This window comes from Triticum urartu, chromosome 1A (genome assembly GCF_056163025.1).
Source record: "Triticum urartu cultivar PI428250 chromosome 1A, HENAU_Tu73, whole genome shotgun sequence".
Taxonomy (NCBI): domain Eukaryota; kingdom Viridiplantae; phylum Streptophyta; class Magnoliopsida; order Poales; family Poaceae; genus Triticum; species Triticum urartu.
In genome coordinates, this window is record NC_141873.1 from 506,967,307 (window position 1) to 506,982,149 (window position 14,843).

Genomic DNA, 14,843 nt, shown 5'->3' on the forward strand with positions numbered 1-14,843 from the left:
TCTTGTGTCTTCGAGCATTTGTATTCGAGCCTTCGAGGGCCCTGTCTTGTAATATAAAGCTTGTATTATTTTATTTGTGTCTAGAGTTGTGTTGTGATATCTTCCCATGACTCCCTAATCGTACACATTTGAGTGTATGATTAGTGTACGGTAAAATCGGGGGCGTCACACCTGCAAGCTTAAATAATCCACAAACTTCATCCACATAGATTAGGTGCATATCGGGATGTAATGTTCCATCTCTTGTAAAAGGATTAGCTAGCAGTTTCTCTATCATACCCGAAGGAATTTCAAAGTAAACATTTTCAGTAGGTTCGGTAGGTTGAGGAGCAACTCTTTGCTCTACTGGTCGGGGTGAAGATACCCCGAACAAGCCCCTCAAATGATTGTTTTCCATAGTAACAAGTGACAGTAAATTTCAGCACACTATATAAATTTTTTCTTACCAAATTCCACTTACCAAAGGCGCTTCACTCCCCGGCAACGGCGCCAGAAAAGAGTCTTCATGACCCACAAGTACAGGGGATCTATCGTAGTCCTTTCAATAAGTAAGAGTGTCGAACCCAACGAGGAGCAGAAGGAAATGACAAGTAGTTTCCAGTAAGGTATTCTCTACAAGCACTGAAATTATCTATAACAGATAGTTTTGTGATAAGGTAATTTGGAACGAGTAACAAGTAACAAAAGTAAGCAAGGTGTATCAAGGTGGCCCAATCCTTTTTGTAGCAAATGACAAGCCTGGACAAACTCTTATATAAAGTAAAGCGCTCCCGAGGACAGATGGGAATTATCGTCAAGCTAGTTTTCATCATGCTCATATGATTCGCATTTGTTACTTTGATAATTTGATATGTGGGTGGACCGGTGCTTGGGTACTTCCCTTCCTTGGACAAGCATCCCACTTATGATTAACCCCCTTCGCAAGCATCCACAACTCCGAAAGAAGAATTAAGGTAAACCTAACCATAGCATGAAAGATATGGATCCAAATCAGCCCCTTATGAAGCAATGCATAAACTAGGGTTTAAGCTTCTGTCACTCTAGCAACCCATCATCTACTTATTACTTCCCAATGCCTTCCCCTAGGCCCAAACAATGGTGAAGTTTCATGTAGTCGACGTTCACATAACACCACTAGAGGAAAGACAACATACATCTCATCAAAATATCGAACGAATACCAAATTGACATGACTACTTATAGCAAGACTTCTCCCATGTCCTCAGGAACAAATATAACTACTCACAAATCACTTTCATGTTCATAATCAGAGGGGTATTAATATGCATAAAGGATCTGAACATATAATCTTCCACTGGATAAACCAACTAGCATCAACTACAAGGAGTAATCAACACTACTAGCAACCCACAGGTACCAATCTGAGGTTTTGAGACAAAGATCGGATACAAGAGATGAACTAGGGTTTGAGAGGAGATGGTGCTGGTGAAGATGTTGATGGAGATTGACCCCCTCCTGATGAGAGGATCGATGGTCATGACGATGGTGATGATTTCCCCCTCCTGGAGGGATGTTTCCCCGGCAGAACAGCTCCGCCGGAGCCCTAGATTGGTTTCGCCAAGGTTCCGCCTCGAGAGGGCGGTGCTTCATCCCGAAAGCTTCCTTCTGATTTTTTCCCGGGCGAAAGACACCTTATACCAGAAGATGGGCATCGGGGGGCTTCCAGGTGGCCCACGAGGGAGGGGGCGTGCCCACGGGGTAGGGCGCGCCCTCCACCCTCGTGGACGGTGGGTGGCCCCCTATGGTGTTTCCTTTCCCAATATTTTTTATATATTCCAAAACCGACTTTCGTGGACTTTTAGGACTTTTGGAGTTGTGAAGAATAGTCTCTAATATTTGCTCCTTTTCCAGCCCGGAATTCCAGCTGCCGGCATTCTCGCTCTTCATGTAAACCTTGTAAAATAAGAGAGAAAAGGCATAAGTATTATGACATAATGTGTAATAACAGCCCATAATGCAATAAATATCAATATAAAAGCATGATGCAAAATGGACGTATCACTAAGTATAGGTCTTTCTTGAGCTAACCCAGGTAACTAAGCATATTAGAGCTAATTTAGCATTTTAGAGCTAACTTAGGGCTAACTTAGGTCATTTTGGAGCTAACTTAGGTAAAATTGATCATTTTCGAGCTACTTAGGCTTATTATGTCATTTCAAGAAAAATAAGCTAACTATATGTCATATATGAGGTTACCAAGATTGTTATGCCATTTCAAACCTAAGTAAGCTAATTATGCCATTTTTACATAAGTAAGCCAAGTGTATTTCATTATTGAGCAAACCTAGGTAACTAAGCATATTAGAGATAACTTAGCATATTAGAGCTAACTTAGGTCATTTTGGAGGAAACAAAGCAAAGTATAGATCATTTTGGAGATCTGACATACCTGACATAGTTCACTCCTCCTTCTCCTTCATCATTCTGATGCGCTTAGAGCGGCGAGGCAGTGAGATGTACTCTTCTACCACAATTGGCATGGTCATGTCGCTCGGTTGTGGGATCGCCGGCGCCACCACCATCGCGAGGTCATTGTCAGGCACCACCACCATCGCGAGGCCATCTTCAGGAAACACCATCGCTAGGTCATCCTCATCCACCACCATCTCTTGCCCATCGTCAGCCACCACCATCGCTTGTCCATCGTCAGCCACCACCATCGCGAGGCCATCGTCAGATAGAATAGGCTGCACCTCCTCATCCCCACTCTGCTCCTCTTCTTCCCTACTCCATTCCGGATCATCCTCGCTGTTGCTTTTGTTGTAGCCAGACTCGGTGTTGCTTTTGTTGTAGCCAGAGTCACTATCGCTGCTCTGATTGCCTGGCCAAATGCAACAAAGTTTTTTTAACAATCAGTGTGATACAAAGCCAAATGGAGAGGAAGAAGAGGCAGAGCATACTGGCATCGCCGTCCTCCTGATAGCGCATGCGGCACATATTCGCGTTGAACACCTTCACGGTGAGCATGGCGTCGCCGTCGTACCTGAAGACAAGGAAGTACCTGTGCCGCAGGTCATAGGCACGGAAGAACTGCTCACAGCCACGACACAGGTACATGTGGTCGTTCTTGATCACCACCTCCACGTCCCAAAGCCTGCGAAGCCCGCTGCCGGCCTATCGCAGGTTCACATTCTTTGGCCGATGGCCGTCCAGCATCTCCATAAAAATGTCAGGCGGCCTCTGCAACGTGGGTCAAGGAGTGATGTAGGAAACAACAGAGTTATGATAAAGAGATGGGTGAAGGGGAGATATCTCCTTTTATATACCTGCCTCTTGGAGGAATTCTCAAGTATGATCGTGAAGAACTCGAAACCTTCCAAGTCATACTCCAGTGTGGCAGAGCGCAGCCTGCGGTGGCGGCCTCCCCCCCCCCATCTCTGATAAGCAGCAGAAGAGACCAATTACTACCCTTACAACATTATCATATAACATTACAGTAGCAGAAGTTTTGAGCAGAAGATAATCAACTACAGTTAATTAATTTGGTACGTTAGTTAGCAATAGTTGGAACAGAGCCAAGTTTTTAGACATGAAAGAAAACTAAGAAAAAAAAGCAATGCACTTGTGCTCAACAACATCAACAACACTTAATTAATTTCATAGGTTAGTTGGCAATGGCAATTGGCACCCTTCAAAACTAGGGATTTTTTAGACATGAAAGAAAACTGAAAATGTTGAAAAACAGAGCATAGTAATATAAAAAACAGAGCATATTTTAGGTGGCTCTAGGTTGACATACTAGAGCTGAGCACAAGATTTATTAGCAGCATGTTATTCAATATATTCTTGATCATCAAATGAAAGAGTATATATATCGTCACCATGCCTATATGGTTCAATTTGTAAATCAGCCATAAACCCCCGCGGAACTACTCTCATTGCACTACATGGAAATTTACTAGGTGACATGGCAAAAATTTCAGGAACAAAGCAGATTTGACGTTGTGGTCCATGGCAGTTTTCTACACGAACTGTTCTAAATCAAGTGTGTTATCCTCATTTTTATTCTAAGTGTGGCAGTGTTTACATACAACATGGCAATTTCACACAATCTCCTGTCGGCTACATGAAACAGAAATTAAACCTAAACTAAATGTCAATTTTTCATCTTCTTCTTCCTCCTGTCGGCTAAACCTAAACAAACAGGAAGTAAACCTAAACCTAAACACACAGAGAGAGAGAAGAGGAAGGGTGGTGCACCTCGGTGTTGGAGACGGCCGGGGTCGGAGGCAGAGGTGGTTGGGCGTCCTTCTCGGGGGAGGGCCGGGCCGGGGGGTCGACGGTGACGACGTAGGAGGGGCCGGAGCTCGGGGCGGTGGTGGTCGACGACGGGACAACGACAGCGCGATGAGATGGCCGTGTTCAGCGACAGCGTTGGCGAGGCGAGGCAGAGGACTCGGGCGGCGACGCACGGGGGCGAAGGAGGGGCGAGAAGGTGACAGCCAAGGCGAGGAGGAGGCGGTGACGGGCGGGGCGGCGCCGGGGACAGCGGATGGCGGCGGGGCGCATCAGGGCACAGCCCGATCCAGAACTGGATCTGGCGGCGGGGCGGGGCGCCGGGGCGGTGAGGGCAGGGGGTTGGGGGTGGGGGCGCTGGTGAGGTGAGGGCTGGGAGAGAGAGAGTGACACCCTCGATTCAATCGTACACTAATCATACACGCAAATGTGTACAATCAAGATCAAGGACCCACGGGACGATATCACAACACAACTCTAGACACAAATTTAAAATAATACAAGCTTTATATTACAAGCCAGGGGCCTCGAGGGCTCGAAAACATAAGCTCGAAGACACAAGAGTCAGCGGAAGCAACAATATATGAGTACAGACATAAGTTAGACAAGTTTGCCTTAAGAAGGCTAGCACAAAAGCAACATCGATCGAAAAGGCAAGGCCTCCTGCCTGGGAGCCTCCTAACTACTCCTAGTCGTCTGCGGTCTTCACGTAGTAGTAGGCATCCTCTGGGTAGTAGTAGTCATCAGTGGCGTCGGCTGGCTCCTGGGATCCGTCATCTGGTCGCAACAATCGGGTATGGGGGAAAAGGAAGTAGCAAAGCTTCCGTGAGTACTCATCCAAAGTACTCGCAAGACTTACATCATATCTAAACTAAGTATGCCTCTGTATCAAAGGAATGGGTTGTATCTGTGGACTAAACTGCAGAATGCGGGGAAAGCCTAGCCTATCGAAGACTAGCATCTTCTGGAAACCACCATCTTGCAGCAACAGGAGGGAGTAGAGTAGCATAAAGTAAAGTAGCAGTAGTGTTATCAACCTCGGCCAGAGATCCTTTCTCGACTCCCTGCGAGAAAGAAATCCCAGAGCCATACTATCCATTTCTCATGTCCATTTCTCATCACCATCCATTTCTCATCACAATCCATTTCTCATCTCAAGTAACCAATTCTAGTTGTATCGATCGGGATACAACTCCAAGTGTCTGTTACCGTAGGACAGGCTATCGATAGATGTTTTCTTCCCTGCAGGGGTGCACCAACTTACCCACCACGCTCGATTAACTCCAGCCGGACACACTTTCCTGGGTCATGCCCGGCCTCGGCCAAACAATACGCCGCAACCCGACCTAGGCTTAATAGAGAGGCCAGCACGCCGGACTAAACCTATGCCCCCAGGGGTCATGGGCCATCTCCCCAGGAACTCATGCACGTTGCGTACGCGGCCGGTGAGCAGGCCTAGCTACCTCCTTCAACAAGGCAGGAGCTTACGCAGTCCAACCCGGCGCGCGCCGCTTAGTCACTGACGTCCACTAAGCTTCGGCTGATGTATACGACGCAGAACACCCATACTATGCCCACGTGATGGTTAATGCTATCAGGTCAGAGGCCCCTCGGATCAAATATCCAAACCGTAGTGGATTAGGAGCACGCGGTAACGAGCAGAGACTCACGATCGATGTGACCCCGTCGCCCCGTCTCGAGTACTTGCGGCAAGGGCTAAGAATGCCCAGCCACGCCTCGTAAGTATCTCGCGGGCACCTTCCAATTCAACCCGACTCCACATCACTCGCTATTAAGCTCGCGCGGGTACCTCTCAGGACCGACCCGTCTTTAGTAACATGGCTCAGTGCAAATTCATAGTAACCATAGTAACTGTGTGTCTAACACCAAGGGGAAAACCCGAGGAATCACCCCCGGTGAATTCCACTCGATGTTATGATCAAGGTGAACGTAAGAGGATCCACACTCGAGGTTCACACTTGAGGGGTTGCACGACAGAGCCGTAACGGAAGTGGTTAAGGAGGAAATCACCCTCGATGATCACGACCGAATAGCTACACTACAGAGATCTCATCAGGAGTGATGTATGAGGTTCACCCTCGGCACTCGATAGTAACTCTGTAGCGTCGTACAACTAGGGGGATGATGTGCGGTGTCGGGGCCTGGACGTCGATCACGTTGATCGAGTCATCGAACATAAAGCGGGGCAACTGGGACAAGGTGGGGTCACTGATTGATCACTAACCAACCTATACTAAGCAGTTTAGGATAAGCAGGTAAGTATGAAAGCAGGTAACAAAAATATAGGCTATGCATCAGAGTAGGATCATACAGAAAGCAGTAGCAGTTCTAATGCAAGCATGAGAGGGAAAGAAATGGGCGATATCAGAATGCTCAAGGGGGGTTTGCTTGCCTGGTTGCTCTGGCAAGGAGGGGTCGTCGACGACGTACTCGATCACAGGGGCGGCATCGGTCTCGGGGTCTACCGGAGAGAAGAGGGGGAAGAAACAGTAAATATAAAGCAAGCATAGCATCACAAAGCATAACATGGCAATATGCTGAGCCGGGTGTGACCTAACGTATGGCTACACGATAAAGGTGAAGGGGGAATTCAACCGGGAATGATTTCCCGGTTCCGGACCTGTGTCATACACATGACCCGAGAGGGAATGTTCCATGTTCAGCATGCTAGGGGCATGTGATAGATGAACGGATCGCGTATTCGGATTCGTCTCGTCGTTCTGAGCAACTTTTATATATAAAGTTTTTCAATCCGAGCTACGTTAATTTTCTATGAATTATTAAAGTTTTAGCGATTTCCTGAAATTATTATTAAATATTAAATTTGACAGAAATTGAATAATGACGTTAGCATGAGGTCAAAGTGATGTCAGCGGTCAACTTTGACCTGTTGACAAGTCAAACTGACAGATGGGTCCTACTGTCATAGAGACAGTTTAGTTAAACAATATTAGATTAACTAATCTATCTAGTTAACTAGGTTATTAAGCATGTTAATTAAGTTAATTAATTATATTGCTAATTAATTATTATTTTTACTTTTTAATTTTATTTTTCGTTCTTTTTTTTACAAGGGCCGGCCCACATGTCATAGGATACAACTAAAACTAAGTGTAATATAAATTAGTCTAACAAAGGGACTTGTTTTAGCTGGGGATTAGCCCCTAAGCTAGCAAGGGGCCGGCCACACACGGCCGTGGCAAAACCCAGCCACACACAGCACGTACGCACGCACAACACGCACAGTCACAACTCACGCACACACACACTGCGCTCTCACGCACCACGGCCATGGCCTTTGCCGTGGCTAGCATCAAGCAGAACAGAGGCAAGGCAGCGCAGAAGCACGCAAGGAGCATCAGCAGTGCGGCGGCAGTACGCAGCAGCAGCGGCCAGCAGCAAATGGAGCAGCAGCGCAGGCACGCACACGCAGTAGGGGCGGGCGAGCACGGGACAGCAGCAGCGACAACCGGCAACAACGATAGTAGAAGAAGTAACAGGCGGCAGCGAGCGCACGCACATACGCGTACACGGGGGTTCGAGCTCGACGGAGATGACGGCCTACGGCGTCCAAATCGAAGGGCTAAAAGGGGGACCCGAGGGAGAAGCTCACCCCGGTTCTCGTGGACGAGGTTAGAAGGTCGGAGGCGGCCCGGAGCAGTGGCAACGACGACGAGTTGGTGACGTCCGCGGCGGAGAAGGGCTCGATAGCGAGCACACGGACCGTCCCGGCTTGAGGTGGTCCCCGGAGCGGACGGATCCGGCCGCGGCGGACCTCCTGGACATGCTCCCGCACGCCGGAGATGACGGTGGCCGCGGATGACGGCGAGGTCGGCGGGGCAGAGGCGGACCGGTCAGGGCGCAGAAGGAGGAGGGGGCGCGAGGGAGAGAGATGCGAGGGGCTAAGGTTTCGGTGGGGTGTGGGGGTTCCCTTATAGGTCAAAACGAGGGGCTCGTGGCAGCCATCCATGGCCATGGCGCCGTGGATGAGCGCCACGCCCTCCTGGTCTCCTGTAGAGGAGGAGGGAGAGGTGGAGGTGGGCTGGTTGTTTAGCTAGATGGGCCAAATGGCCCAGGGGAGGAGGGTTTCTCTTTTCTCTATTTTTTGATATATATATTTTCTGTTCCAATGTTAGCTGTTGTTTTCTATTTAAAAGTAAGACTAAATGAGTTTTGTTAGATTTGAGACTTGTCACATAAATCAAGTACATTATTTCTAGGAGTCACAAAATGTTTGAGGCCAAAAGGAGATGTTTAACCATTTTTAGAAATTGAAAAGGCCAATTTTAAATGCCGCTGGACCACTAAATAATTTCCAGGGGCACTTCGGGAATCCAAAAGGGGTTGGTTCCAACATGAAAAATATCCAGGGATTATTTGGCACACTTTGACCATTTTAGTTTTCATGTTTGGAAAATTTGAATTTTTTACTTTGAATTTGAGTTTGAACATGAACAGTGATTTGGATCAAGTGAGGATTAGCAACGGTAGTGTGATGACATGGCACCATCAACAGGGGATTACTGTAGCATGACACCGGGGGTGTTACAGAGAGAGAGAGGGGGGAGGGAGATCACTTAGCGGGGTGGGGCCGGGGGGAAACGGCCACTTTCTTTGTCGTCTGCTGGCTGACGGCAAATAAGCTTTGTCGCCCGCTAGCAGACGGCAAAGAAAGTGGCTGTTAGGTCGTCCTCATAGTCCGCCACCCACCATCTGCAAAGCTTCTATGCAGTTAGCTAGCAGACGGCAAATACCTTCTTTGACGTCTGCTCTTTCTTTGCCGACAACTTTATTTAAGTTGATGGCAAAGAACTTCTTTGTCGTCAGCTAGCAGACGGCAAAGAGCTGGCTGACAGCAAAGATCCTGATTCCAGTAGTGACTAGCATGAATGTAATATCACCATAATCATATCTCAAAACAATCATAAGGAATCAAACTTCTCATAGTATTCAATGCATTTTATATGAAATTTTTTATTATATCCCTCTTAGATGCCCATCATATTAGGACTAAATTCATAACCTAAGAAAATTACCATGCTATTTAGAGACTCTCAAAATAATATAAGTGAAGCATGAGAGTTCATCAATTTCTTCAAAATAAAACTACCATCGTGCTCTAAAAATATATAAGTGAAGCACTAGAGCAAATGACAAACTACTCCAAAGATATAAGTGAAGCACACTAAGTAGTTGAATAATTATGCAACTATGTGAAGACTCATTCTCATAAATAAAATTTCCAATCTTAAGTACTTTATTCAAACAGCAAACAAAACAAAATAAAATAAAATTACATTGCAAGGATAGCACATATCATGTGAAGAAGCAAAAACTTATGTTAGAAAGGTGGGATGCCAACCGGGGCATCCCCAAGCTTAGATGTTTGAGACTTCTTGAAATATTAATTTGGGATGCCTTGGGCATGCCCAAGCTTGAGCTTTTGTGTCTCCTTAATTCCTTTCATATCGCGGTTTTCGTAAATCTCAAAAACTTCATTCACACAAAACTCAACAAGAACTCGTGAGATAAGTTACTATAAATCCATGCATAAACCGTATCATTCTCTACTGTAGAAAATCACTAAAGTTATTATTTGATATTGCCTACTAAATGCCTCTGCATATTTAAGAGTCCTATATTCAAATAGAATCATTAAACAAACAAACATATGCAAACAATGCAAACATAACAGCAATCTGTCTAAACAGGATAGTCTGTAAAAAATGCAAGAGGAATCATACTCCTTTAACTCCAAAAATTCTGAAAAATTACCACACTGTAGAAAATTTGTTGTTACTAATTGTGTAAAAATTTCAAGATTTTATCATGTTCTAACTATTCATCAATATTCAAAACATAACAACAAACTTTCTGTTTTTAAAACAGCAACATATAGACTTGCAAAATAAGCATGGTAAAGGTTGTACTTTACCTTTTTATTGAACTAAAAGATGCAAAACATTATTCTAAATAACAGAAAGCAAATTCTAATAAAATAAAATGATGCTCCAAGCAAAACTCACATCATGTGGTGAATAAAAATATAACCCCAAGTAAAGTTACCGATGAATGAAGACGAAAGAGGGGATGCCATCCGAGGCATCCCCAAGCTTAGTTGCTTGGGTATTCCTTGAATATTACCTTGGGGTGCCTTGGGCATCCCCAAGCTTAGGCTCTTGTCACTCCTTATTCCGTAGTACATCGAAACTTCACCCAAAACGTGAAAACTTCACAACACAAAACTCAACAGAAAATCTCATAAGCTCCGTTAGTATAAGAAAATAAATCACCACTTTCGGTACTATTGTGAACTCATTCTTTATTTATATTGGTGTAATATCTACTGTATTCCAACTTCTCTATGGTTCATACTCTCCGATACTACTCATAGATTCATCAAAATAAGCAAACAACACATAGAAAACAGAATCTGTCAAAAACAGAACAATCTATAGAAATCTGGATATTTCAAATACTTCTGTAGCTCCAAAAATCCTGAGAAATTAGGAAGTCCTAAGAAATTTGTTTATTAATCTTCGGCAAAAAGAATTAGTATTTTATCACGCTTCTGCTAAAAATACGATTGTTTTCCTGAATGCAAAGGTTTCTGTTTTTCAGCAAGGTCAAATCAACTATCACCACAAAGCCATCCCAAATGTCTTACTTGGCACTTTATTGAAACAAAACCCATAAAACATGATTACTACAGTAGCATAATCATGTGAACACACAAAAACAGTAGGGGTAAATATTGGGTTGTCTCCCAACAAGCGCTTTTCTTTAATGCCTTTTAGCTAGGCATGATGATTTCAATGATGCTCGCATAAAAGATAAGAATTGAAACATAAAGAGGGCATCATGAAGCATATGACTAGCACATTTAATTCTAATCCACTTCCTATGCATAGGTATTTTGTGAGCAAACAATTTATGGGAGCAATAATCAATTAGCATAGGAAGACAAAACATGCATAACTTCAAGATTTTCAACACATAGAGAGGAAACTTGATATTATTGCAACTCCTACAAGCATATATTCCTCCCTCATAATAATTTTCAGTAGCATCATGAATAAATTCAACAATATATCCATCACATAAATCATTCTTTTCATGATCTACAAGCATAGAAATTTTATTACTCTCCACATAAGCAAATGTATTTTCATCCGGAATGGTGGGAGTATCATAAGAAACTCGAATACTATAAATTGTTTCCGTATTAAAAGAATAATGTTCAGAAAAAGGGTAATCATAATTATGACAAGCTTTATAAATATAATCATCACTACATTTTATAACATAAGTGACATCACAATAATCATCATAAGTAGCAACTTTGTTGTCATCATAATCGATTGAAACCTCTTCCAAGATAGTGGAATCATTACTAAATAAAGTCATGACTTCTCCAAATCCACTTTCATAAATATTGCAATCATCATAAATAGGAGGCATACTATCATCATAATAAATATGCACATCAATACTTGGAGGACTAAAAATATCATCTTCATTAAACATAGCATCCCCAAGCTTGGGACAAACATTAATTGCAGCAAATAAATTCTCAAACATGTCATTTTCATCAAACATAGCATCCCCAAGCTTGGGCCTTTGCATATCACAAGCATAATCACTCTCATCATTAATAGTATGAATAGCACCAATTGTATAGCAATTATTATCACAACTTTCTAAGTTGGTGCCAAAAAGATTTTCAAGGTTATAACAAGTATCATTACTTTCCCAACCATAATCATCATAATGAGTAATAGGCATAACAATAATAGGAGCAACATCATCTGGGAGGGATACCTTTTTACCTTTGCTTCTCCATCTTTTATTTTTCTTCTTCACATCATGTGTGGGTTTTATCACCCTTTTGGAGCTCCTTATTTATGATATTGGTTGAATAAAAGGCTCCTCCTCATTACTTGATTCATCATAAGAAAAAACAGGAGGATATTGGGAAACCTCTTCACCTTCATTAGTATTCTATTCATCTTCTATTTATTTTCTTATGATGAATCAGGTAATTTACCGCACAATACATATAAATTTCCTCTATATCAAAATAAAGAAATTTATCAAGGTTATATTTTGGAATGCCCTTAGTTATACGTTTTATTTCTTCATAACCCAAAAGCAAACTAAGTTCATTATGATGCGCAAGGGAAATCAAGTCATCACAACTTTTGGACACGATTCGATCATGAAACAATTTGCATTGGAGATTTAAATGACCATGTTCATTGCAAAGTTCACAAGGATGGCTAAACATTTTAAATTTTTAGCACAAACATCTAGCCTCTCTTGCAACCATTTAGTTTCTCAATGCTTATGTTCTTGCAAAATCTATCTTCCCTTTTTGGTATGTAACAACAAACTATGCACTCCACAAAAATTTACATGCTTATAAGAAACATTTTTATCATGACTAGTGCAATCATCATTAGTACTATGGATATTCAAAGAATTCATACTAACAACATTGCAATCATGCTCAACATTCAAAGATTGTATGTCAAACATTTTATTGCGTTCTTCCTCTAGCAATTGAGCACAATTATCGGAATCCTTATTTTCACAAAAGACATTAAAAAGATGAAGCATATGAGGCAACCACAATTCCATTTTTTGTAGTTCTCTTTTATAGACTAAACTAGTGATAAAACAAGAAACTAAAAGATTCGACTGCAAGATCTAAAGATATACCTTCAAGCAGTACTCCCCGGCAACGGCGCCAGAAAAGATCTTGATGTCTACTATGCACCCTTCTTCTTGTAGACGTTGTTGGGCCTCCAAGTGCAGAGGTTTGTAGGACAGTAGAAAATTTCTCTCAAGTGGAGACCTAAGGTTTATCAATCTGTGGGAGGCGTAGGATGAAGATGTTCTCTCTCAAACAACCCTGCAACCAAATAACAAAGAGTCTCTTGTGTCCCCAACAAACCCAATACAATGGTAAATTGAATAGGTGCACTAGTTCGACGAAGAGATGGTGATACAAGTGCAATATGGATGGTAGATATGGATTTTTGTAATCTGAAAATATAAAAACAGCAAGGTAGCAAGTAACAAAAGTGAGCGAAAACGGTATTGCGATGCTTGGAAACAAGGCCTAGGGTTCATAATTTCACTAGTGCAAGTTCTCTCAACAATGATAACATAATTAGATCATATAAAAATCCCTCAACATGCAACAAATAGTCACTAATAGCGGAGAACAAACGAAGAGATTATTGTAGGGTACGAAACCACCTCAAAGTTATTCTGTCTGATCAATCTATTGATCTATTCTATAAGTGTCGCAAATAGCCCTAGAGTTCGTACTAAAATAACACCTTAAGACACACATCAACCAAAACCCTAATGTCACCTAGATACTCCAATGTCACCACAAGTATCCGCGGGTTTGATTATATGATATGCATCACACAATCTCAGATTCATCTATTCAAACCAACACAAAGAACTTCAAAGAGTGCCCCAAAGTTTCTACCGGAGAGTCAAGACGAAAACGTGCACCAACCCCTATGCAAAAGTTCACAAGGTCACAGAACCCGCAAGTTGATCACCAAAACATACTTCAAGTAGATCACGTGAATATCCCATTGTCACCACAGATAAACACATGCAAGACATACATCAAGTGTTCTCAAATCCTTAAAGACTCAATCTGATAAGATAACTTCAAAGGGAAAACTCAATCAATTACAAGAAGGTAGAGGGGGAAAACACCATATGATTAAACTATAGTAGCAAAGCTCGCGGTACATCAAGATCGTGTCATATCAAGAACACGAGAGAGAGAGAAAGAGAGAGAGAGAGATCAAACACATAGCTACTGGTACATACCCTAAGCCTCGAGGGTGAACTACTCCCTCCTCGTCATGGAGACCGCCGGGATGATGAAGATGGCCACCAGTGATGATTTCCCCCTCCGGCAGGGTGCCGGAACAGGGCCCCGATTGGTTTTTGGTGGCTATAGAGGCTTTTGGCGGCGGAACTTCCGATCTAGGTTCTGTTCTGGAGGTTTGGGGATATATAAGAGGTGTTGGCGTCGAGAACAAGTCAGGGGAGTCCACGAGGGGCCCACAAGTTTGGAGGGCGCGCCCTCCACCCTTGTGGAGGCCTCGTGGCTCTTCTGGCCCAACTCTTTTGCTTCGGGGGCTTCTTCTGGTCCAAAAACAATCGTCGTGAAGTTTCAGGTCAATTGGACTTCGTTTGATATTCCTTTCCTACGAAACTCAGTAACAAGGGAAAAAATAGAAACTGACACTAGGCTCTAGGCTAATAGGTTAGTCCCAAAAATCATATAAAATAGCATATAAATGCATATAAAACATCCAAGATAGATAATATAATAGCATGGAACAATCAAAAATTATAGATACACGTTGGAGACGTATCAAGCATCCCCAAACTTAATTCCTGCTCGTCCTCGAGTAGGTAAATGATAAAACAGGTTTTTTGATGTGGAATGCTACCTAACATATTTATCCATGTAATTCTCTTTATTGTGGCATGAATGTTCAGATCCGTAAGATTCAAAACAAAAT

The 14,843-nt window shown here is 43.0% G+C and overlaps 1 protein-coding gene across 1 annotated transcript; it reads right to left on the minus strand.

The window, feature by feature from the left end:
- Positions 1–1,234: 1,234 nt before the first annotated feature.
- On the minus strand, positions 1,235–4,960 carry LOC125523675 (uncharacterized). The gene is made up of 4 exons (XM_048688737.2): positions 3,288–4,960; positions 2,922–3,201; positions 2,411–2,842; positions 1,235–1,914 (listed from the first exon to the last, which is right to left on the minus strand). Exons 2-3 carry the CDS (start codon positions 3,076–3,078, stop codon positions 2,421–2,423), a joined length of 579 nt encoding a protein of 192 aa, XP_048544694.2. The 5' UTR covers positions 3,079–3,201; positions 3,288–4,960; the 3' UTR covers positions 1,235–1,914; positions 2,411–2,420.
- Positions 4,961–14,843: the final 9,883 nt, after the last annotated feature.